Source organism: Podarcis bocagei, assembly GCF_964188305.1.
Source record: "Podarcis bocagei genome assembly, chromosome: 9".
NCBI lineage: Eukaryota > Metazoa > Chordata > Lepidosauria > Squamata > Lacertidae > Podarcis > Podarcis bocagei.
The window spans coordinates 37,952,461-37,977,136 of record NC_138134.1 but is presented as its reverse complement, the minus strand read 5'-3'; the positions used below and the strand labels follow the sequence as shown (position 1 = coordinate 37,977,136).

At 41.3% G+C, this 24,676-nt stretch overlaps 1 protein-coding gene across 1 annotated transcript; it reads right to left on the bottom strand.

The window, feature by feature from the left end:
* Positions 1-705: 705 nt before the first annotated feature.
* Positions 706-19,634, bottom strand: GASK1B (golgi associated kinase 1B). Its single transcript, XM_081209412.1, has 5 exons — positions 19,205-19,634; positions 17,030-18,356; positions 5,343-5,557; positions 1,999-2,225; positions 706-1,439 (listed from the first exon to the last, which is right to left on the bottom strand). The coding sequence occupies exons 2-5, from the start codon at positions 17,997-17,999 to the stop codon at positions 1,232-1,234; spliced, it is 1,620 nt and encodes a 539-aa protein (XP_081065538.1). The 5' UTR covers positions 18,000-18,356; positions 19,205-19,634; the 3' UTR covers positions 706-1,231.
* Positions 19,635-24,676: the final 5,042 nt, after the last annotated feature.

Below are 24,676 nucleotides of genomic sequence, written 5' to 3'. Positions count from 1 at the left end.
GAGATTCTGTACGACCTGAAACCTATGACCCAGAGACTCAGGTTGGTTAATCTATACTTTAAAACACACTCATCAAACTATACATTTCAGGATTCTTTGGTGAGACACAGGACAATGCAGCTGGTCACTATGAAGCTATACAAATACTAAAGACTCTTGAAGCAGACTCTGTCTCCAGGATACTAGAGGTGCATTTGCCTCCATCCCATCATGAGTTCAAAGCCTATATGCTAACAATGAGATTGAAAAACCAGAACACAATGCTTTATGTCAAGCTTCCATACTAGTGACAATACCGATATCCATGTCCCTTTTAATTATGGTTTTATCAGTATTCTTAAAAATATATTAACTGGAAGGAATGTCTTCAAAGTCATGTTTTATGATATCATAGAATTCTCAAGAACTAACATTACAATTGCCAGTATTTTACATACTGAAAACCTGATTTCATTGATTAAACAGCTAAACAAAGGTAGACGGTTCTCTGCAGAATTTTTGAACAATGATAGAGATTGTAGGCAAGTTCTAAAAAGAACCTCAAAGGCAAGTATGAAACATAACCATGAAACATCTGCTTAGTTCAATGGATAACATATTTCCTTATTTTTAAAAAAACTAAATATAAAATATCATACTCCTAATTCCAAGAACACTGAATTTGGTCTTTTTACTAAACAATACTTGACACATTTTTGTGTCTGCTATTTTTGTTGGAAAGAAACAGAAAAAAGCCTTCTATAAATGTTTTTCTGAAGCTAGTCTGTAGCGATCCTAAAAACCACCTTTTTTTAGAACAGTCCCATTGAAATAAGTAGTCTAAGATGTTTTTTCCCCTAAAGTGAGCAACATCTATTGAAATCAAATAAATGGTGAAACTTCTACCATATATTATTGGTGTCCAAAGTAGAAACAAAAATAGATATACGTATGGTTTATAAAGCAAGTGATTTCGGATGCTTATATCTCAGGCTCCTTTAGAAAATACCTATTTAAAAAATGTTTGAACATTTGTTCATGTGTGCTTTATAAATTAAAAGTATTGTCAACAAGTTTCACATCAGGTGTGTCTGTCTGAGTTTCTTATTTAATGAAACTCTGTGACCCTTTCATTAGAACTAGTTTTTTTCTCATTCCCGCATTCAGCACAATCTTATGTGTGTTTACTTAGAAGTAAGTCCTGCTGTGTGCAGTGTTTCTTATTCCCATGTAAGTGCACAGGACTGAGCCTTCATTCATTCATTGGCAGTACTTTTGCCCCATGAGCATTAATGTAAGTAAGAAGAATTTTGGCCCTCTGTTCAATCACATCAATTAATTTATCAATGCCTTGACGACCACCTTGGCTTTCCCAAAAAATTCTGTCAAGGAACAAAGACTGTAGAATCTTCTCTCGCAAACGCTGACTTTTCAGCACGGAGACTGCCGATTCAGGGAACCTGCAAGTAAACAAACAAGTCACCTCTGATCAAATTTCACAGGAACGCTTTTTTGTCAGTGATTTAAGCCTTTCCTATTTTTATACATCATTATTTCACTTGTAGTAAATGTAAAAGAAGCAAGGTGAATTCAGTCCTCCCCAAAACAAGTATGTCAAGTGAGAAGCAAAAAGCAGGTAGCAAGAGTGGTGAGACCAGTGAAAGACTTGAAGATTCAAGAAGCAGAGCTGGAACAGGAACAGCAATGAGCAATATTTGTGAGATCTACGTATAATATGCTTTGTATATAAGAAGGTAGGCATGAAGAGGAAAGGGCAGTGATTAATCATAGTGTAGTGAGAGACATCAAGGTCAAGAGCCCACAATTATCCACATGGAAAGGGATAATGCATAGAGTCCACATCACTAAACGTAACCCCAGTGTTCTTACAGCTCCCCAGCCATGTTGCTTGATGCCAATGTATGGCCAGACAGAGAGGCCTGGAGATCTGCATTCAGCCTTTGGCTGGCCAGGAAGCTCCCCACCCTATACACATTGCTGGTATATTATAGAACTTACTCATTTATGCCTTGTAATATTTTGAAATCCAGATTTTCTTCACTTCTGTCAAAGTAACCTTTATTATCTATAAAGACCAAATGCCTTGGATCATCTTTTCTCTGGATAATGTGTGTCAAATCAATGCTATCCTGGTCATCACAATTCAGGTTCAATCCTTTCTGGACACAGGAATCTTCTTTGCGTGGTTTGAACCCACAGCAGTTCTTGTCCAAGCGATGGTAGATCTGAGAATGAATTCAGGTAAATCATCAAGATGCAATCATATGAAAACATCTACCAGGTTTATGGGATGCCACCAAAGCACATGTGAATGTGAGGCATCATAACTGTTCATCAGCTTTAGAAATACCGTAAATTAAAATCCTTAATTCATACAGAGCTGCTACTCCCTGACTCCCTGGAGAGTTGCTTTCCAGGCCTGAGAAGAGTCAGTTACATGTACCATTTCTCTGACTCTGTAGAGGAGCTGTTTCACATGTTACAGGGGAAAAATAGACCCTAGCATTCCCAGAACCTTATTAGCATGTGAAGACAAGACAGGCATATACAAATGTATAGGAAACTTGCACTTGACAACTACCTAGAGTTGTGACACTCATATTCCCAGCACACATGCATATGGCCTGCAAAAAAGAAAAGTTTCCTGAAATATGTTTCACTCAGCTCTTATAATATATGGCATGTGGTCTACAGGATACCTATATATTCCATACTCAGCATGATTGCTTCTACATGTACAATTTTTGGCATGTTCATGTTTGTTATTATCATTCCTTCTTGGCAAGGATATGTTTGTTTGGGCCCAATCCAGCCACTTAGGTACAGTTGAATGCTTGCAACACTCTCGTCCAAAGAGCTGCCCATTTGTGTATGCCTGGAATGTCAATCAAAGGGGAAGAGGTCAGTGGCAATCAGCTCCCATGCACAAGGGTATGTGGGAAGAGAGTGAGGAGGATACAAAGGGAGACTAGATCATGTTGCAGGTTGTGCAGCATTAATAGTAGCAGTACTATCTGACCAAATAGCAATTTACCATTCTGAAATGTTGCACTACTTGTGTCATTAATTTCCTCTGAATTATTATTAATAATAAAATAATAATTTATATCTCGCCCATCTGGCTGGGTTTCCCCAGCCACTCTGGGTGGCTTACAATATATATAAAAACACAACAAAACATCAAACATTTAAAAACAAAATATCCTACACAAGCAACAAGGTAAAGGTAAAGGTACCCCTGACCATTAGGTCCAGTCATGGCCGACTCTGGGGTTGTGGCGCTCATCTCGCTTTATTGGCCAAGGGAGCCGGCATACATCTTCTGGGTCATGTGGCCAGCATGACTAAGCCGCTTCTGGCAAACCAGAGCAGCGCACGGAAACGGCGTTTACCTTCCCACCGGAGTGGTACCTATTTATCTACTTGCACTTTGACATGCTTTCGAACTGCTGGGTTGGCAGGAGCAGGGACCGAGCAACGGGAGCTCACTCCGTCGTGGGGATTCAAACCGATCGGCAAGTCCTAGGCCCTGTGGTTTAACCCACAGCGCCACCCGCGTCACTTGTCACACAAGCAACAAACAAACCAATAAATCAATAGAAACGAACAACAACAATAAACAGTTTACAGTTATACCCAAATTATAATAACCGCCAACCCCACCCAACTAAACATTTAACCAACACTAACCCAACAAAAATAAAACAGAGGAACCAAAATTAGAACAGTTTAAAACATTTTAGCCAGTTGCCCCAACCCAAGAGTTGTTCCAGCAACGTCCCAGTGGCCTCCTAGGAGCCTCTTTTAACTCTTCAAAGTGAGTCTGGGCTCTGCCCCCTAAGCCAGGTGGAAATGGGCCTTGCAGCAGGGAGCAGGTCTTTCTTCCAGCATTCGCTTCCTTAAATTTCAGTGTGGTAAACTCAGCATGTGCTCTTCCCCAAACATAAATCCATACTCTGTGTCCTTTCATCTTGCTATGGCTGCTTCAGTTTACCAACACACTCCAGCTACTATTTCTGAATAATGATAATGGTGCCGTGCTTTTTGCTAAGCTGCAGTGTTTACGCTACAGGCCCCTAAATTTCAAAGTTAATGTGGCTTAAATACAGTTCCCTAGAGAGAAGACCATTTACTATATACTCCATTACTGAGAGAGAAATATTAATGGTTCCACATGAACACATTGAGACTGCTACAGTCTCTATGCTATTCCTGTATGGCTGTTGCTATGTTTAGTATCCGTACAATAAATACCGTGACTTTCAGTTGGGTGCCAAGCATGACATACTCAGGGATATACTGAGAGACATTAGACGTGACAATCTATTTTTAGTTTAGAAATCAATGTCCTGTAATAGCCATACCTATAGTGTTTGCATATGAATTATACTTAAATACTGTATGTACTACCTACGTGCCATTATGAAAACCGGCAACTCAATGATTTCTGCAATCTACAAGCGTGCAGAAAGCTGAATTATTTTAGAAATCAAAGGACAATTTATACATGTAACTAGAAGTTACAGACAACCAGAACCTTCTCCTGGATTTGCGCCAATGGAATGACTGAAAGCTGCATGTATAGAAACGGAACTCTAATAGTGCCTTGTTGCCAGCATCACATGCTCTGGATAGTATATTTATTTAAGGATACCTACCCAGGCCTATTTCATGATTTTCCTTGTAGTAATGGGTAATGATAGAATTAAACATTGCCTCCCATTATATGGGTTGGAGCTATGACTCCACCCTTTAGCTTGTTCTTGTGGTTGCTTTCGTTTTCCCATACAGTTGTGTATAAAACTGTTCATCCATAAACAGCCTCCTGTTCTGGGCTTACAAAGTGAGGAATCTTACCTTGTAAGAATTTAGATGAATGAGATGAATACGGTGACTCCCCTACGTGGTCATTATTTGATCAGGGGTAGGGAAGGAGTTGCTCTGTGGATCATGGTAAAACTCTGAGAATTTCAAGCTCTAGACAGTTTCATAATGATGTGCTTGAATTGCCAAGCCTGTGGCCTAACATTGCTACTTCCGCCCTAGTCAGGAACGCAAGGACTTTGCAGTTCTTAAGAGTAAAGCCTTGACACAAATGGACCAGAATTTACTAAAGTAAGTGAGTTATAATGGAAGGGCTAGGACATGTCAACCATTTGCCCCCTGGGTAAGAATTCTCTATCATACTTTGTTTTGAATTCTAATTTCTGTAACACCTTTGCATTGCAGAGGTTTCAAATGTGGCTCCCTCACCACTATCATTTTTTATATAAATAGTTTATTCAATAAACTGTGTTGCTATAACTAATCCTGTATACTGGCAATAAGTCCATTTGCCTTACCTGTAAAAGAAAATCAAGTAGTGCCATCTTGGACCACTCATAGTGATGGATATCTGTACATCCCCACTCTGTTTTGGGTACTTTGCCATTTTGCCAACACTTTTGCTTTAATTGTTGCTTGTAAGCCCCCCATGTTAGCTTCAATGATGAGTGTGTCTCATTATCGGTCTGAGCCAAGGAGGTATCCCAAAGAATAATAGGACATGGTTGATCATCTAATGAGAAAAAATAAAAAGACCAAACAAAGCCATTAATTGTACTTAAGATTTGCATTTTTCAACCCTTGATCATTCTGTAGGCATTTCCTAAAATCACAGTAGTTTTCCACACATGTTTTTTTAAAGAGGTATTCTAAAGATGTGGTAGGATGAATAAGAAATCAGCAATGATTTGACTTTTTTTGGTTAATGTGGTCATACTCCACATGTAAAGGAAGCCACCACAGGAAAGGAAGAACCCTGGACATTATAATTATCATCATTGTCTGAGAATAACTGCTGACTTTATGCTACAAACCGCTTAAAAAAATCCATCTCTATGAGAAGATATATTAAATAAATTAGAAGTGGTTTGACAGATCAGCAGCTGATGTAAATCTCTGTAGCACATTCAATTTCAACAAAGCAATATTCGTTTATGAGAGCGTCGTCATTAAATGATATATGCATGAGCAAGCCATGAATTCCATCTTATAACAAATAGATTTATAGCCTCATCTTTACCACTTTGGGATTTTTTTCCTGTTTAGCGATGTATGATTTTGTAACTACAATGTCTTAAGAGAGACAGGATGTATAAAATATATGTGGCTGAATCACTCCCAAAGGTAAACCTACAATGAGATTGTTCAGGCTACCCAAGATAAAAGCTAGGCAACTCTTAGCACATGGCACAGAGTGCTTTCGTGCATTCTTGGTGCATGGTGCATACATTATACAGAACACATTTGAAAGCGTATGTTTTAAAATCTGCTTAGCTCTGCATTTGGAAGCAGAGGTGACTATGCCTAGTTCTCAAGATCAGACTAAATATGAAGTGGTGGGTGTCTGCTTTCCCCCTCCCACAGAATTCAAGGGGTACCCAAGGGCCAGACTGGACATAGTTTGTGACATGATCCCTGACAGTGTTCAGATGAGGATGAGGTTCAATCCACTTTTCCCAGGGCAGGACCTGCAGTAGCTTCTCCCATGCCCTCCCAACCAAAGGATATGGCCCCTACCTCTTTCCTTGGACTCAGGAAACCATCTTGAACAGTTCCTCTGTTTCCTAGAGTCTAGGACACACACCACGCAAAAATCAAAGGATACAACATCAGGCAAAGGCCCTTTAAGGAAAACAGCTGGCTTCAGATGGCGCCCTGTTGGAGCAACATCTTTCATAGCTCAGTTAGCAAGGCCCATTAGGAGCTGTCCAGGGTCCTGATTCTTGCTGGCTGGTACCTTGCCCAACTAGATTTGACCAGCCTTGGCCATACCTAATCTGACCTTCCTGAAAGAAACTTAACTTGATTATACCTTTCCAGCTTCCCACATGAGGATGGAACCCTGAGAGCACAATGGATAAATTTGGTCCAATATAACAGTTTTGTCTTAAAGCAATAAGCCAGCTAGGAAAGCCTCAAGCTGGATTGGAGCTGTGATGTGGGGAGAGGGGGGATTAAACCCGTTGCCCCCACTGTGGTCCCAGTTGGAACTGGATGCCCGCCACACCATGCTTGCATTTCCTTACTATTGTGAACTGGAAGTGTGGTGGTGGTGGGCCCAGCCACACAGGAGCAAATGGCATCACAAACATAAAAGAAATGTGCAGGAGAGGGACACTGAGCCTTCCTTCCCTGCTGCCCAACCCCACTTTACCTTAGATTCTCTCAGTCTCATTCTCCAGGCATTTGTCTCTCTCTTTCCTGCCTACTTCTGCTATAGAAAGGAAGAAAAGCATTTGGAGCAAATGACTGTGGGTAGTCAGCTGTGAGAGAAGGAAAGCATCAGCAAACCTCTCTCCCATTTCACTGTTAAAATGAGTCTTGTCCACCAACTTCCAATCTATATATGATCAGAACAGAGAATACTCCCTGTGAAAAACATTTCCCTACACAAACAAGCCTAGGTGTGTGGGAGGAGGCTAGGCTGGAAGCTTCTCTCCAGTTTTCAGGGAGGATTTGTATGTGTAGAAGAGAATTATCTCATATTAGCTCACACCAGCTTTCCAAAGTGGTTCAGCCACGGCACAGATTTCTGTTGGTTTATTTTCATTATTACATTTATATCACACCTTTCCCTTCCCCCCAGTCATGACCTACAGCTTTCCCCTCCCTAGCGTTTTTCCCCAGCTGGGTCACATCAGGTATATGAATGGGCATTTGGAATGAGGAGATTAAAGGAGGGTGGTGAGGAAGGGCTTGCTCTGTCTAGTGATCAAAGTACATCCCCGTCTCCTCCCCCACTTTCTAGCCAAACCAGCCAGTATGTCTATAGTCACAGATCATGGGGTGTTTTTCTCCCTGCAAATCAGAGAAGCACATGTCTTCCTTATTCCTCTCCTCTGTACATTGACCCAGTCTTGCTTTACAAAAGCACATTCCTCACGTGAAGCCCTTCCTGTTTTTCTTTTTACTTGCTTCCTCCCATGGGCTCATGATGGGGAAGGGGGATAGAAGAGAGAGAGACAGAGAGACAAAAGTTTTGTCTTGAACAAATGTGAAAACTTGCCATTTGGAAAGAACAAAATGCAGCTAAGGTGAATCAGCGGAAATGTGTGTGATTCACAGGAAACAGACCTAGCAAACATCAATCATCCCAAACAGTTCTATCTGCAATGTGCTCCACCAAAACAGACTCAACTGAAACAAATAAACCTTGTCCAAGGAAATACAGGAGGGGCAAAGCTGGAAGACATTGAGTGTCACATTATAATGTGAATAAAATGAACAGAAAAATAATTTCTTCTGCAGCCCATCCTAATGGAAATCTTTAGCCATACTGCAATACATTTTCTACTGATTAAGAGTTCTGCCAGGTCTTTTTATTGTACATCCATGATTCTTTGTGCTCATGATGTTACCAGGGTAGTCATATGTGCTGCTGCTTTCAATTCTGCAAAAGTTTTGGTGTAGCCACACTGTTTCATCTCCTATCAGTGCATATCCTGCAACTTCCTACTAAGCACCCCATAACATTTTATACACAAAAATATTTGTGGTTTTTTTTTTTTTTGTCCTGCTTTCATTGCACTACAGTTCCTCTGGGCAGCAATAATGAGGCAGCATTGGGGAAGAATTGCAAATGAAAGCAGAATAAATCCACCATTATTTCACTATTATTGTGTCAAGAGCAAGTTGAAGAAGACTCTCAAAATAAAACGCCTGTCTGGAGGGGTCCTAAGTCACAGCTACATTAAAGGATCCCTCGAGTGAACAAGGAATCCCCTCAGTAGAAACAGCAAATATAAATGTTTAGCTAAATGACCCAACAGCTCACATAGCAGATCTACCAGCCAGTGTGACTGAAAGGCCATGTCTCTCACCTCAAAGAATGTCATCTCTTTTATTTAGCCTCAGCTTATATAATATAAACCTTGAGCTAGAAGCAGAAGACATTAAGCTCCCACACACATATACCGGTCCTCCCAGCAAGCAGACTCCATTAGCATCCAGCCACACTGTAGGTGGGGAATGAAAAGGAAATGGCAACTCTGTGGCCTGCTGTTTTGAGATGCCCCAGGATTGGGTAGGAAAAGCTATTACAGCAGCCATGGGAATGCTTGTTCTGCACTGAACCTGGAACCTCCACCCAACCTCCCATCATCCCACCATTTTGACTCTCCATTTCCATTAGAAAAACCATGCAGCATATGGATCACACAGAGGTCATAGGAACATAGGAAGAAGCTGCCTTAGACTGAGTCAGTCACTGGTCCATCTAGTTCAGTATTGTCTACACCAACTAGCAGTGACTCACACAGTGACACATAGGATTTCTCATCCCTACCCGATGTCAGCGAGTGAAGCTGGGGCCATCTGCACAACAGATGATCTAACTCATGTCCTGTAAGTAGTTGAGCAAGAAATAAAACTATGGAGAGAAGGAGGGGAGAGAAGGAGGGAGAGGGAGAGGGAGAGAACGCAATGCAGAATCACTAGCTTGGTGATAAACACAGCATTGCTGATATACCAGCTATTTTTACCTAACTTGGTTTCCATCTCCATAGCAACTTAGTGCCTCGCCTACACTAATGTATCCTCCAGATTTCCTAATGTAAGAATTGCAGTTTTGTTACATTCTGCTACATAGTCAGAACATGAAAAAATCACCTTAGAGAACTCTTGCCTGGCTCTTTTCCCTTAAAGGCTTTAATTCCCTTGAAGGCTTTTCCCTTAAAGCCATGTTCTCTTCTGCAGGTTCAGTCACCTGGTTCTTCAAACACAAGACTTATTAAGCCACAGACTATAAAACCTCCAAAGGATTCAGAACTAAAGTTGCTTTCAGAGGTCCATGCATGCACTTGTAAAGGATGGCAACGCATCAGTAAGATTTTGGGAGTGGCCTAAGCAAAGTAAAAAGGCAAGAGGAACCGAAAAGCCCTTGCTAAAACCCCAGAGTTGCTGCCATAGACATTTCCATTGTGAAACCATGACAGTATGCCTCACATCCCGTTAAGTTCGCAGGCAGGGAACGACGTAAACTGTAGCCATTTGTGTAGCTAGCCATACATTCAAAAATTATTTCTTCTGTTATAGTAGACCCCTGCCTTCCCTTGCATCTGGACACATTAAAAAGAACTGCAGCTGAGAAACAATCACTGATACAGACAAGCATCTCCCAGGATATCAATCCTAGACCTGCAAGTCTATGCAAGTAAAGATGGGGGCATGAATCAAGGGTGCCATATTGACTTCTCTAGTTACTGCAGAGTGTAATACCACTTGCATGGCAAATGTGAATCACAGGATGTTGGCTGCATATTCTGGAGTTGGAAAGGGGAAATTCTATGAAGTTCAAACTAACAAACAAAGGGCATGGGAAATCTGTCGTACGAAGCAGGTTTTCCAATTTAAGGAGGAGTAATATTGTAACCCAGACCTGCACAATATTAAGACCCACCAAACTAAGCACAGCTCATTCACAATTCATGTATTGTGAAGGTTTATCAAAATCCTAGCAGCTCACAATTTGGGATGGGAGAGAGATTCAATTCCATTTGCATTTATAGATGAACCTACGTCATCCACACTTTCAAATCAATATGCAAACTGAAACAGCCATCTTTGGAAATCAACACATACTGTCTCTGAATTTTGCAATGCAATTCTCGTGCCAAGAAATATGTACAAAATGCAAATGCCAGGGTTAAGTATGCATACAAAAAGTATGTATTCATGAAAAACGGCATTCAAATATGCACTATATAAGGTGATTTTTTTTGCAAACTTTTGTAGATTAGGCAAAATTGCACACAAAGATGTGCACTGTATATTGGGAGAAAATCGCATCAAAATACTGATGAATTTTCATGCAGGGTTAGTTTTTTAATAAATAAATAAATCACAAACTGATGTAGAAATATGGAGTGGGAAACTGAGAAACTGAGAAATGCTGAAATTGACAGATTCACCCATCCCTTGTCACAATACAAAGCTAGCAGGGCCAGCCCAAGACATGCAGGAGGGAAAAAATAATTACCGATATGACCTATAGCTTCTTCTGTGGGGTACACAAATATAAGAATATAAGAAGGGCCTTGCTGGATCAGGTCAAAAGCCCATATAATTCCGTATCCTAGTCACCCAGTGGCCAACCAGATGCCTAAGGGAAGCTTGCAAGCAGGGCTGAGTGCAATAGCATTCTCTCCACTTGTGACTCCCAGCAATTGGCATTCAGAAACATAATGCCTCTCATAGTGGAGGGAGAACATAACCATTGTGGCTAGTAGTCACTGATAGCCCTGTCCTCCACTGATTTGTCCAATCCACTTTTAAACCGTGCCATCATTACATCTTATGGATGCAAATTCCATTGTGTAGCTGTGTGGAGTGTGAAGCAGTACTGTCTCTTGTCTGTCCTGAATCTTCCAACGTTCAGCTTCACTGCATGCCCTCAGGGTCTAGTATTGTGGAAGAGGGAGGGAAAACGTCTCCCTATCCATTTTCTCTACACCATGCGCAACTTCCACACTTCTATCATTTTCTTTCCTTACTCATCTTTTTTTCTGAACTAAAAACCAACAAACATATGCTGTGACCCAGTAGAAGCCAAGGTGGGAGTCTCCAGATATTGTTGGACTCCCAGCCTGCATGATCACTGGTCAGGGATGAGGAGAGACTGTCTCCGATAGCTTCTAGAGAGTGCCAGGTTGGTTACCCCTGTTGTAACCATTCCTCAGAGAGTGGTTCCAGTCCCTTGATCACTTTGGTTCCTCTCTTTTGAACCTTTTCCAGTTCTACAACATCCTCTTTGAGGTAAAGTGACCAGAATAGTACACACAGTATTACAGCACTTGAAAAAACAACAACACATCTACCTCAATCTTCCTTCCTAATGTTTGATGTATTATAGTATTTTAATATTTTTTGGAAGCCGCCCAGAGTGGCTGGGGAAGCCCAGCCAGATGGGCAGGGTATAAATAAATTTATTATTATTATTATTATTATTATTATTATTATTATTATTATTATTATTCCTTTGGCCCCTGGTAATTACCGTATGTTAAATATCAGGATATGAAAGCAAGCTGTGAACAAATGCAGTTAAATCTGATCCAGGGGGTGCAATAAAACGGAATACTTCAGCAAGGACAGGTTTTCTCCTTGTCCTTTGCCCAAACATTAATCATAATGATGACGTCCAATTTTAAGCAGGGGGGGGGACATCGTAAACACGTTGCTTGCCGGCTGCTGCTTCTTTTTTTAAAGGCGGCACTCTGACTATGCTTATCAGCATGTGGCGATCGCTAGAGTAACATGGTAAATGGAATCAATGGAGCTTCCCCTTCTGTCTGGGCCAAGTTCCCAGCCTCTGTTGGTACAAGACCAATTACGGAGTGAGCAAACACAATGAGGCTAAAAGTCAGTCAGATGCTCTTTCATACTAAGTATATTTCAGATGAAGGCAACTCTGAATATGAGCTCGTTCCTTAGCCAGCATTGCTGTGGTACTTTTGCCAGCAACAGCAAGGGTTAAAGTTCTGCTTCTCACTCGTCTGCAGAGGACGTGAACAGAGGCAATGTTTCTAAGAGAGCTTAAGATGTTTTGTTAGCTCTCGTCCAACAGGGCTTGTTCACATGTTACGGTGAACACAGATGCAAGCTGATTCTACACACATACAAGTGTTTGTGTGACAGAAGGTACACGTGGTGATTTGCAGAGCTCAGTTGCTATGTACGCAGACTGGAGAGTCGTTGAACATTAACGGGTGGATAACTGTCCATGAGTACAGCTAAACTAGTAGGCACATCATAGTAGTACATTTAGATAGTACATTTGTCAAGTGTAATGTGTGAACATCCCTACAGCCAACTCTCTTCACAGGTTCAAAACCCTGCACAGCGCATTTGACTAGAGAGGATCACAAGGCAAGAAGATCTAGTGTGGCAGTGAAGACTGCCATAGTTAATACCTTCCAATCTGAAAATAATCACTGATTGGAGCAAAACCTGCTGTTGAACAAGTGGATGGCTCTTCTACTCATTAATGGTGGCACTCAATTTCTGCCACTCCCCCTACCCCATGAAGTGCTACATCCCATACTGTCCCCCCAAAGTTCCCAATTATTAAGGAATGGAATTCAGGAATAGGGCCACGGGGTACTGCAGAGGAAGAGGAACTTGCTTGTAATTCCCTTGGATCCAAGCTATTAGCTATTCCCAACTCTTGCCACCAGCTTTTTTTCCTGACAACATTTGTGTTTCAACACCGCCAAAGAAACCTGCGTCTTCACCATTTCAGTGACTTGCTCTGTTGGTGGATAAAGAGACCTTTGCCAAATCAAGTCCATGTTGCAGAACATAGAGCTATAAATAATAAAATACTCTGCATGTCCGGAATCTTTTTGTGCCTTGACATTCCTGTCGTACAGCTTATTTTATTATTTGCTTTTAATTCCCCCATGTTAATTCCACTTTTCCGCCCAAGTGGCCCTCAGGATGGCTTCCCTCACATTTACACACACCCCATAGTTCTCCCCACACATCCATCATTTCCCTGATTATTCATTTCACCATTAATAGAAAGCCCTCCTTTAGAGTGGAATCTTTTCCTTCCTTACGAATGGGTGGCTCTGCTAAGTAAAAGCATCAAACCTGGGTGGTGGAGTAGACCCAGGCAGAAGCAGGTTCAGACTTCTACTCAGTTTGACACTCCTTAGGTAACCTCAGGACAGCCCCTGTCTCTCAACCTAATCCAGCACCCACAGGTTGCTGTGAGGAAGCAGCAAGATAAAAGAAAATATATAATATATAAAAACTCCTGCTTTCATATTTCCTCAGGCTGAGATCCAGAGAACCATGTTCCTCTAAGGTTTGGACATTTTTATAACAAACAATTTCCCCCATGCACTCTCTTCCTTTAAAACGTAGAGATTTGGGGGCAGCCAACCAACCAACCAAATAAAGCCCCAAACAGATCTTTGACTCCTGGACCTATTCCACCCAAAGTATACATATATTAGAAACCTTTATTCTTAGCTTTGCCACTGCTCACAATCCAAGCTCAGCAAACACAGATGGCTGAGGAATTGGATCTATGCACTTGCTGCAAGTTTGTCTCCCTTAATACATACCTATTTGTTCATCCTCCTCCACTGCCCCACCCCCCTTGGGATGAAGGGCCTTCATTCAGCCAACATCACATGTGAGCTCAGGGACAAAAGCAGCAAGTTTGCAACTGACATTACGAATTATGGTTTGTTTGCTTTGCAAGTCAGAACTATGGGAGGCTTCCCTCTCTTGCAGCCCCCATGCCTTTATAAATTTCGATCTGTCAACAGTAATGAATCTTAGGGGGGAAAGTTGTCAGGAGTCAGCTTTCCCTTCTAATAATGCAGACGTGTCACAGAACAATGTGAATTAATTCTCTTGATTTAGAAAGGTTCACAATTCATTTGGGCAACTGCAAACAGAGTGCATTTTGTTAGCCTGTCAAATGTGAAAAGGACTTCAGGCAGGAGCGGGGTAAGGGGGAGCAAGGGGGGATGCAAGCGAAAGTTGCTTTATATGAGCTTCCTAAATGCATCTCTGAAAAAAGGCTTCCACCAAATGAATGACAGCTTTGAGGAGCTTATTTTGTGAGATGTTAACATGGCAGCAAATTTGTCTTTATATATCACATCGGTGCTGAGGCAGGCTGAAACGGAGACATCGCGTGGAGATGTCAACCCCAAAGCTGGATTTCAACAGACAGAGAAAGTCACTGGGTACAAATGTTTCTGTAACCTCACCTGGAAATACATTTGCTGAATAAGAGAGAACTGAAGAGTCCAAATGAGAATTTATTGATTATCTCATGTGTTTGATTTTCTTGATTTATATGTACTCATTTGTGGGGGGTTTTGTATATATTGCTTTTCTATCACAGAGATGTGGGGGTCCAAGAGAGCTTGGTGAATAAAGCTAATTGACAGCTCAATCCTACGCATACTCAGAAAGAAATCCCATTGAGTTCAGTGAGGCTTAGCGCCAGGCTAAGTGAGTACAGGATTGCGGCCCAGGTTTGCCTCTGACCCCAAAATAACAATAGTCTATTTCCACTTCACCACAAAAGATTCTCCAACACGAGGCGCATTAGAGATCATTGGAAGAACTCCCATTCATTTGAGTGGGACTTGTGTTGCGTGGATAAAGTCCACAGTAACTATTGATGGTTAAAAGGGGATGCTTCAAATCTAGAACATTTCTGGGGGAAGTGGTGAGCTGTGGCTGTTCCGCATTCTGAGCTCATCTGTAGCTAAGAAACTGTTTGTCGAGAAATAACCAAAATGAAAACTGGCTATTCACTTCCTCCTACTCATTGCATAACAACAGCTCTTCATGTCTGGAACATCACCAAGGACAGAACACGAGAATGAGAAAGGGAAAAAGAAAGAGAAATTCAGTCTGACAATCTAGAATAATAATGCAGACTGAAAGCAACGCTTCCTAACGTTAGGCTAAGAGCTGTCCACAAGGGGCCTGCAGTCAATCATCTGTGTGATCACACTGTCCAGGATCCCTAAAATGGATTACCTCATTCCTTCTGAAAGCTCTGTAGCAGTAAAAGCTCTCACTAAAAATAACATATGCATAACGTGCCTTCTATGCTCTGCTAACCCGAATATCTCTTGCAAGCAAGCAAAGAAAGCACATCGCTGCTCCGAGAAATCTATTGACACTCTCGTAGGGTCTGCCACTGGGAAAGCTTACAAAATGTAGATAAACCAGAGACTGTTATTTTATCTGCTTTCTGCAGCCTGCTGCCAGTGAATTTTCATTTTATTTTTCCTTTACTCGTCTTTTAATGCTGGTAACAGACTTTGTATAAAATAAAGTAATGATTGCTCTAGGTCAAAATTAGAACATAAATAGCAAGCCTGTTTTAGCACTGATTCATTAAAATGCAGTGCTACCTTTTCCAGCTATCACTACAGTACTGTGCTATATATTACATTATTCTGACTGAAACTTCTGCCCAAGCCATAGTTTAGTGCAACTGTGGCCTATGAGACACATATACCAAGATGGTTTTATTTTGGTCTTATTTTCATTTCCTTTCCAGATTCGCCTAATATAAGCAGTCTTGAAGTTCAATGCCTAAAATATTCAGCAAATCTTCCCTTGGCACACTGAGAAATAAAAAAAGAGTTAAAAGCAAAGTCATTGTTATATTTTTTCATTGTTTGAATTTTGGGGACTTTGCTACTCTCCCCCCCACCCCCTTTTTCTTTTCACATTGATAGTAGGAATCGAGACTAGATAATGGCTGATTGTCCTCTAGTCTGCCTGTGACAGAAAATGTCGGTGCTATGCATCTGTGATAACCAGTGGTGTTGGAAGAAATCTAGCTTTTATCATATTAAGGGCCCCACAGTTCACCTTAATCAGTTTGAAGAACTGCCTGATGTTTCTTAAATTAAACTCTGGGCACAAACCACCAGGCACTGCTGTTTCACATCTTCCATTAAATCCACAAGTTTGCCCACAGAAGTGAACAGATATTGCACAGCTCCATCAGGAACACTATCTTTGGCTCAAAGTTTTCTAGTATAAAAAACCAAAATCCAATCAAGGCCTCCTGTCCAAAACCCTGATGTGGTTTGCTATATCTGATGACAATTTCAAAGCTCTGCCACACTATCAATTTTCCCTTCTCATCAGTTTCTGCAACTTTTATATTAACTATGGATAATGAATCTAAATAAAAATACTCACCCCCTCTGCTTTACATTAATTACCAAGCAAAAATTGGAGTCTCCCCCCTCCCACATTTTATATACATGCTGATACCTGGAATATTTATACATTCCAAAGAGCGAAAGTTTATCTGGAAACCTGAAATCATTTTTTCACTTATCTGAAGGATTTTCTGTTTATCTTTTGACTCTACTCTTCAGGGTATTTCTACTGCATTTATTTCTGGTTATTGAACACACATGCCCAATAGTTGGGCTGGGGGTGGGGGTAGGAATGCCCTGGGTTCCTATCCATTATGTAAACCAATTACCTTGTACAAATTCTGATTTCCTGCTTACTGTAGGCAAGGTCCGGTTCAGCCCAAGGATCCTGTCCAAATGGAAGGCAAACACTTCACTCATGTCAAGAGGTCTCTTCATGAGGCCACAGTGCCCTTGGCTGCAAACACCTCCTTTGGCTGACCTGTTAACCGTAGCAGCCCCCTTAAGTACCAGAAGTACTCCATACTGAGAAGGTGCCTCTTGTATATTCTCTATTTTGGAATCCGCCAGATGACGCATACTTAAGATATCATCTTTGCTCAGCCAAGATGGTGGGCTTTCGCTGTACATCCTGATATTGCTCTCCAGAGCACTGGACTGAACATTTGCTCCTCTGACCAGAGGTATCCAACGTCTCTTGTCTTTCTTGAGTGTTTCTTTCTCTTTGAACTTCTCCTGGTGCTCCCTTGCTCTCTCTGGGACTGCTCCTGATCTCCTCTTATTCATATAATTATTAGTCCCACGAAGTGGCTTTTGGATTAAGCTCTTCTCCTGGCCAGCGACAACCAATGGGTCCTTATTTTCATGGTGCAAAGGTACTGTTTGTTTCTTCCTTCGCTTGGGTTTCACGGTGCCTCGGATGTTGGCAGGTTTGCTGCGCTTGGACCGCAGGGTGATATACACCACATTGGGCAGTGCTGAAGTATCATTTGTTCCCATGTGGAGTCTTTCCAGATCAGAAAGCAACAAGGTGTCATCCAATGGGATTTCGAGGGAAAGAGTCTGCGCAGCATCTTGTAGATTCTGGGAATTTGCTTTCAGGGGTCTCATTCTGTGCTGTGGGACAATGTGACCTACTTGGCTGACAAGGAACCCCAGATATATCACAAAGGCTGTGCCCAACAACAAATTCCTTCTGGTCCTTGGGCACCTGCCACTCCAGAGTCTTAGCAACTGGGGTGCGCACAGAGAGCAAATGAACCAGTTTAAAATTTGGCATGTCTGATCCAGGAAGCTCATTTCTCCAATGAATCAACATGATGAATGTAGCTTAGGAATTCACTGGTTGCCTGCTAGGATGAAGATGGTGATGATGCATGCCTTCTAAATTATTGGATTTCTCCTCCTCTTTTTCCAGCTCTTCGTGTGTGGGGGGGGGGTACACACACAAACACACACACACTGGAAATGCCCAAGGAATGTGAATGTTCAGTTGTAATTAATCTGACAGGCTGTCCCAACAAGCTGTTAAAATCTTATCTGCCACCACAGAGGGTGTGAGTTTGTTTCAGAGAATGAATGGAGTCGGCTGTGTAAACACAGTTAACTGAGTCACAGTAGGAAAAGTCTGGGAGTCCCTTCTGGGCTGGCACAGAGCTATAGAGGAGAGAATTATAAATACCATTTTATAGTCATCATCATTCGTGGAGTTATTTTTAAACCCATGTAAATCTTTATATTTTAAAGCTACAGCTAAGGAATATATATATATATATATATATATATATATATATATATATATATGGGTATATATTATATGCACACAGAAAGGAAAAAAGATATTAAAATGCCCCATATTATGTCTATCAAATTAATAGAAACCCATGAAAATACCCTTCCAAACAGCACAAAATGAATTTATTATCTACAATAACTGAACATGTAATAACAATTGTGAAAAGGAGACATCTTTCCATGAGTCAGTGAAATCAGAGTTTCCTCTTCCCATGCTAATGATAGGGAAGATGTTTTATAAAACCATTTTTGCCTCCTATAATTATGCTCAGATATTGCATTAGCTGCCCTACCCTACCCCAATCAGGCATGCTTACATTATTTTATAATTCTCTTAGGCCTAACTTGAGCTAAACATACCCGCCAACTATTAAAATGCTTCCTGGCCCTGCGTTAAAGGTACATTGCTATTAATTGCATACATAAGCTGTGTCTCCAAAAATGGTCTGGATGTATTCACAAAACTATGCTACTGCAAATAACAATTGTAAGCTGTTCCTTGTTGCAGCAGATTGGTGTGAGTGCTCGCAAGCCTTTATGTTTGTGTACACACAGAGACACAAGTCCAAGAGCAACAGTTATATTGATAATAAACAAATGTGTACAAGTCTGTGAACTTTATTACACAAGCAGACACACACCCTGCAGTGGAACAAGAAATCACTTACGTTCAATTATGATAAGTTCATTATTTTGAAAAAGCATCTTACCTACACAGCTTGTCTCAGTCTTTGTCTAGTAAAACTTCTTTTAAAAACACAAAAGAAACTGTGCTGGTCCATGCAAAAAAGAATTTAAAAATCCAAAATCCACAGTTGGGCAGTATCTTTCTTAGGACCATCCAAGCTGTCACAAAATAGGGAGCAAGCTTTCAAGTTATCCAAACCTGTATTTCTGTGTTCAAAGTCCTGGAACACACAAGTCATACATGACTCTACAGCTCATGTTTTGGAGATTTCACAGCAAACTCTACAGACCTTCAGAATGCTCTGACTGTACAGGGCGGTTGTTTCCAGATAACTGCTACACACTTACATGAACTTTTCGTCATTATTTTTTAAGCTATTTTAAATTCTGCATTGGAAAACCCCAGTGTGATGTCTTGTTTCCAAAAAGAACAGCCTTCTGTCTGTTTCTTTCTAACTCCTGGGAGCCCCCTAGTGCAAAAAAACAGTTAAGAAATACCAAGCCTCTTTAATGAGAAGAAACATCTGGGAAGTCTTGACTATTTACAGCAGCGCACCTCTGCACATCAAACTAGGCAGTCATTTCCACTGAACTGAGTGAGGCTAGCTGTGATTCATTCATTTTATTGGGCCATCAATGCCCCAAGAAGATTGTAATCAAAAACGCATAAGACAGAAAGAGGCAAGAGGGAGGTGGTAGTGAAGGTCACAAGAGAACAATATATGTTCAGTTCAATTCAATCCAACCTAACTTTGAAGTTGGGCACTAAGGGATTAAGCCAAAGATGGGGTAACAGCAGCCGTCCAAGTGTTGTTAGACTCCATCAGCCCAAGCCAAGCAGGGATAAGTGTCAGGGGTGATGGGAGTTGTAGTCTAGCAATGCATGCGGGGCTATAGGTTCCCCATCTGTGGGTTAAAACAACAACAACCTGTTTGAGGAGAGTCCTGTAAGTTGCTGAGGCCCAGAGGAGGAGCCCACCCACCATGACATAGCCTTTTTATTACTGATGCTCCATAATGTTGTACACAGCCCTGGGATCTTTTGATAAAGGGTGGTGTGTGTGTGTGTCTATATATATATATATATATATATATATATATATATATATATATATATATATATATATGCAGGTTTTGGTGTCTTCGGGTGTCTTCCCGTGTAAGAGTTGGGGTGTCTAGGCGACGTTTCGACGAGGTCTCACTCGTCATCTTCAGGCTGGTGCTTTCGGCTTCTTGTTACTAGAACAGAGCAGGATCTAGTAACAAGAAGCTCTGCTCTGTTCTAGTAACAAGAAGCCGAAAGCACCAGCCTGAAGATGACGAGTGAGACCTCGTCGAAACGTCGCCTAGACACCCCAACTCTTACACGGGAAGACACCCGAAGACACCAAAACCTGCATTCCTGTACCCGTGAAAATCTACGAAAGCATATATATATATATATATATATATATATATATATATATATGGTTTTGGTGTCTTCGGGTGTCTTCCCGTGTAAGAGTTGGGGTGTCTAGGCGACGTTTCGACGAGGTCTCACTCGTCATCTTCAGGCTGGTGCTTTCGGCTTCTTGTTACTAGAACAGAGCAGGATCTCAGTGTTTGAGTTCCTATAAATACTGTTGAGGGGGTGTGGTGTATAGCCTCCAACGTTCTGGGCAGAGAGGAAGTTCCCAGGTTAGTGTGCCTTTTCTTCTTTTGTTCATTAATTACTTGAGGGATATCTTGAGTGATTTCTTGAGTGATATTCTGAGTACCGCTTAGGAGGGTCATTAGGTGTGGATTAGTTGCTAAAGCTTTCGTGTCTTGACCTCTTGAGCTTGTGAAGAGTTTTTCTGAGAAGATGGCTGTACTGCCAGAGCACAACTAAGTGCAGTACAGCCATCTTCTCAGAAAAACTCTTCACAAGCTCAAGAGGTCAAGACACGAAAGCTTTAGCAACTAATCCACACCTAATGACCCTCCTAAGCGGTACTCAGAATATCACTCAAGAAATCACTCAAGATATCCCTCAAGTAATTAATGAACAAAAGAAGAAAAGGCACACTAACCTGGGAACTTCCTCTCTGCCCAGAACGTTGGAGGCTATACACCACACCCCCTCAACAGTATTTATAGGAACTCAAACACTGAGATCCTGCTCTGTTCTAGTAACAAGAAGCCGAAAGCACCAGCCTGAAGATGACGAGTGAGACCTCGTCGAAACGTCGCCTAGACACCCCAACTCTTACACGGGAAGACACCCGAAGACACCAAAACCTGCATTCCTGTACCCGTGAAAATCTACGAAAGCAAATATATATATATATATATATATATATATATATATATATATATATATATATATATATATATATTAAATAATAATAATAAACTGAACTGAACTGGGGGGGTGCTATCTGAACAGCCCTCTAGTTCTGCTCTGAGGCACCTTGGCAGTTAAACTAGACTGTTGGTCTCTATGAAGAAAACCTGACTGAAGACATAAAATAAAATTCTTCAAACTGACAGGATTAATGATAGCGAACTGGTGAGGTGTATTAACAACCTTGCATTAATCTTCTTAGCATATTTTTAATATTCCTCCCTGCTTGACAAAGTATTTTCTTTCCTGATGAAAGATGCTCTGGAGGCTGCTTTAAAATGTCGATGACAAGAGGCATACGGAGGAGCCAAAGTCCTGGTACTCTTCTCACCTAAGTGGAGAAATTCACTCCTGACAAATCCCATAAGCTTCCCCCATGTACGAAATTCAACCTGATTACATTATGATCAGCCTCTGCTGCAATTTTCTGTTTTGATGAAAATGCAAACAATATATAAGCTACTGATATTTTAGTGGGTGCTTTTGTACTCAAGTTTGTTTTAGGCCAGGCTTGGAATGAATTCATTCTGCTGAACGAAGAAAAAAATGCCTTGTGCCTTTTTAACAGCTGTATGGCTGTCACAAATTAAACAGGGCAAGCCTTTTCGAGTATGGAAATACAATGATGAGAAAGCTTCACCAGTTGACATTCTGTATGCCAGGCATCTAATTACAAGTATGTGGCCTCTGATTTAATTCTGGGCTGTAAACTTCAGCTTGTACCATTCTGAATGATGGGGAAGATGATGGAGGACAGACTTTTTATGAAAAGGTTCATTTGGGTCAACTTGAACTAAACTAGTTTGCTTTTTTAAAAGGCAAACTTGAACTAGATTCATTTCCGAGCACAATTCAAAGTGTTGGTGCTGGCCTTTAAAGCCCTAAATGGCCTCGGTCCAGTATATCTGAAGGAGCATCTCCACCCCCATCGTTCTACCCGGACACTTAGGTCCAGCTCCGAGGGCCTTCTGGTGGTTCCCTCCCTTCAAGAAGTGAGGTTACAGGGAACCAGGCAGAGGGCCTTCTCAGTAGTGGCGCCTGCCCTGTGGAACGGCCTACCAACAGATGTCAAAAAGAACAACAACTACCAGACTTTTAGAAGACATCTGAAGGCAGCCCTGTTTAGGGAAACTTTTAATGTTTGATGTATTACAGTATTTTAATATATTTTTTGGAAGCTGCCCAGAGTGACTGGGAAACCCAGCCAGATGGGCGGGCTATAAATAATAATAAATTATTATTATTATTATTATTATTATTATTATTATTATTATTATTATTATTATTATTATTTCAAGTTAGATCAGAGAGTCAGTTATACCTGGGGGGGTGAGGGTTTTTTAAGGATACCTGAAAAGAAGTACAACTTCCCATCCCACCTTAAATAATGTAACCTGGTAACTGGAATCCATGTGAGAACTCCTTAACAGCTTGCTGCATTGAGTCAGTAACAATAGGAAAAGGCAATTGCCTGTATTCTTCATGCACAGGATGAAGCCTTGCTTTACCACCTCTTTGCTTCAAGATTTCAAGGTGGCCATAGAGGGATGGAAACAGCAGGTTAGTGGCTGCAGGAGACCCAACCACAAACAAGTCAGAGCTACTGCATGATTCCCAGTCATGAAAAATCAATCCTCTGTATTTTTAAAACTACATGAAATAATAACAATAGAAAGCAACATCTCATCTAAACAGAATGCCTGCTAGTTGTAAACACTCTAGGACTGCAGAAACAGGTAGGGTATTTTCTAAAGATGGGAAATAAAGTCAGTTGCTCTAGATTGCAAAGGAAGCAATGGTCTGGGAAGAGAGCTGCACTAGGCCTCCTAATATTTTTAAACAGACCTGCACTGCGATCTCAGAAATCAGTCCAATTGTACTCTTTGGGGCTTACTTGCAGGGAACTGGATAAAGACTACAGCCCTATTGTAAGCGGACTGTTATGGCATAAGCTTTCCAATGCCTAAATCTGTAAGCCACAAGACTGTTGTTTTTGCTACTACATTCGTTGCCAACATGAGTCTGAGCATTGTTTCATCAGGACCGCCAGAGGGCAGTCAAGACATTCAGTTATGATTTACTGTAGTTTCTTCAGAACCACAATAAATATGTAGCCACGCAATCCAACCACGTCTGCTCAGAAGTAAGTTCAACTGAACTGAGTGGGGTTTACTCCAAGGTAAGTGGAGCTAGGATTGCATAGGCCACTGTTCTGGAACGAATCCACAAATCTAGCCTACATCATCCTGGATCCTAAAGAGTAGTTCATTCGTCCAGCCAGCCAGCGTAATCAAACAGCTCACCCGCATTTGTCGCTACAGACACTGGAATTCCCTCTTCCTCATATCTATTAAAAGCACAGGAGTGAGCCTCGTCCACTTTTGCAATCCATGGCCGTAGCCCCCCTAGAGCCACAAAAATTATCGAAAAGCCTTGAAAGAACAGTACCCAGTTAACTGATGTTCTGCCCACCCCCAACCAAAGCCTTCCCCTTGTAATGTCCTGTTTGGGGGGGGGGAGTAATTTCCCCCAACAAACCTGACCAACTTTAGGGGGAGATCTCCTTTAAAAAAGCTGATCAACTTTGGTGGATTCCATTTTAAAAGTTGAACAACTCTGGCAGATCCCCTAAAAAAAAGCTCAAAAACTTTGGCGACACCCCCCTAATAAAAATTCTGGCTACGTCCATGTTGCATCCCCTAGTTTGTGATGGCCTGCAGGTGACTCAAGGGGGTCATGAGTTGCTAAAAACAGCAGAACAGTGGAGACATTTGCTGTGTATAAATACAGTGGTACCTTGGTCCTAAACTTAATCCGTTCCGGAAGTCTGTTCCAAAACCAAAGCATTCCAAAACCAAGGTGCACTTTCCCATAGAAAGTAATGCAAAATAAATTGATCCATTCCAGACTTTTAAAAACAACCCCTAAAACAGCAATTTAACATGAATTTTACTATCTAACAAGACCATTGATCAATAAAATGAAAGCAATAAACAATGTACTGCAGTCACACAATCAAGCAATCAGTAGCTGAACTGGGTTCCACACAGCCACAAAAACAAAAGAAAAAAGCAGTAAAAACAACGCAAAATAAATAGCAAAAACATGACAGACCTCAGCTAAACACTCA

What these genes read in the sequence shown, in the direction of transcription:
- GASK1B (XM_081209412.1), bottom strand. Translation starts at nt 17,999, where the DNA reads ATGAGCTTCCTGGATCAGACATGCCAAATTTTAAACTGGTTCATTTGC. An exon ending in GAAATCAGAATTTGTACAAG is followed by an intron (nt 5,558 to 17,029) that starts GTAATTGGTTTA and finishes TTTTCTCATTAG; the next exon opens with ATGATCAACCATGTCCTATT. An exon ending in ATATTACAAGGCATAAATGA is followed by an intron (nt 1,440 to 1,998) that starts GTAAGTTCTATA and finishes GTTTACTTGCAG; the next exon opens with GTTCCCTGAATCGGCAGTCT.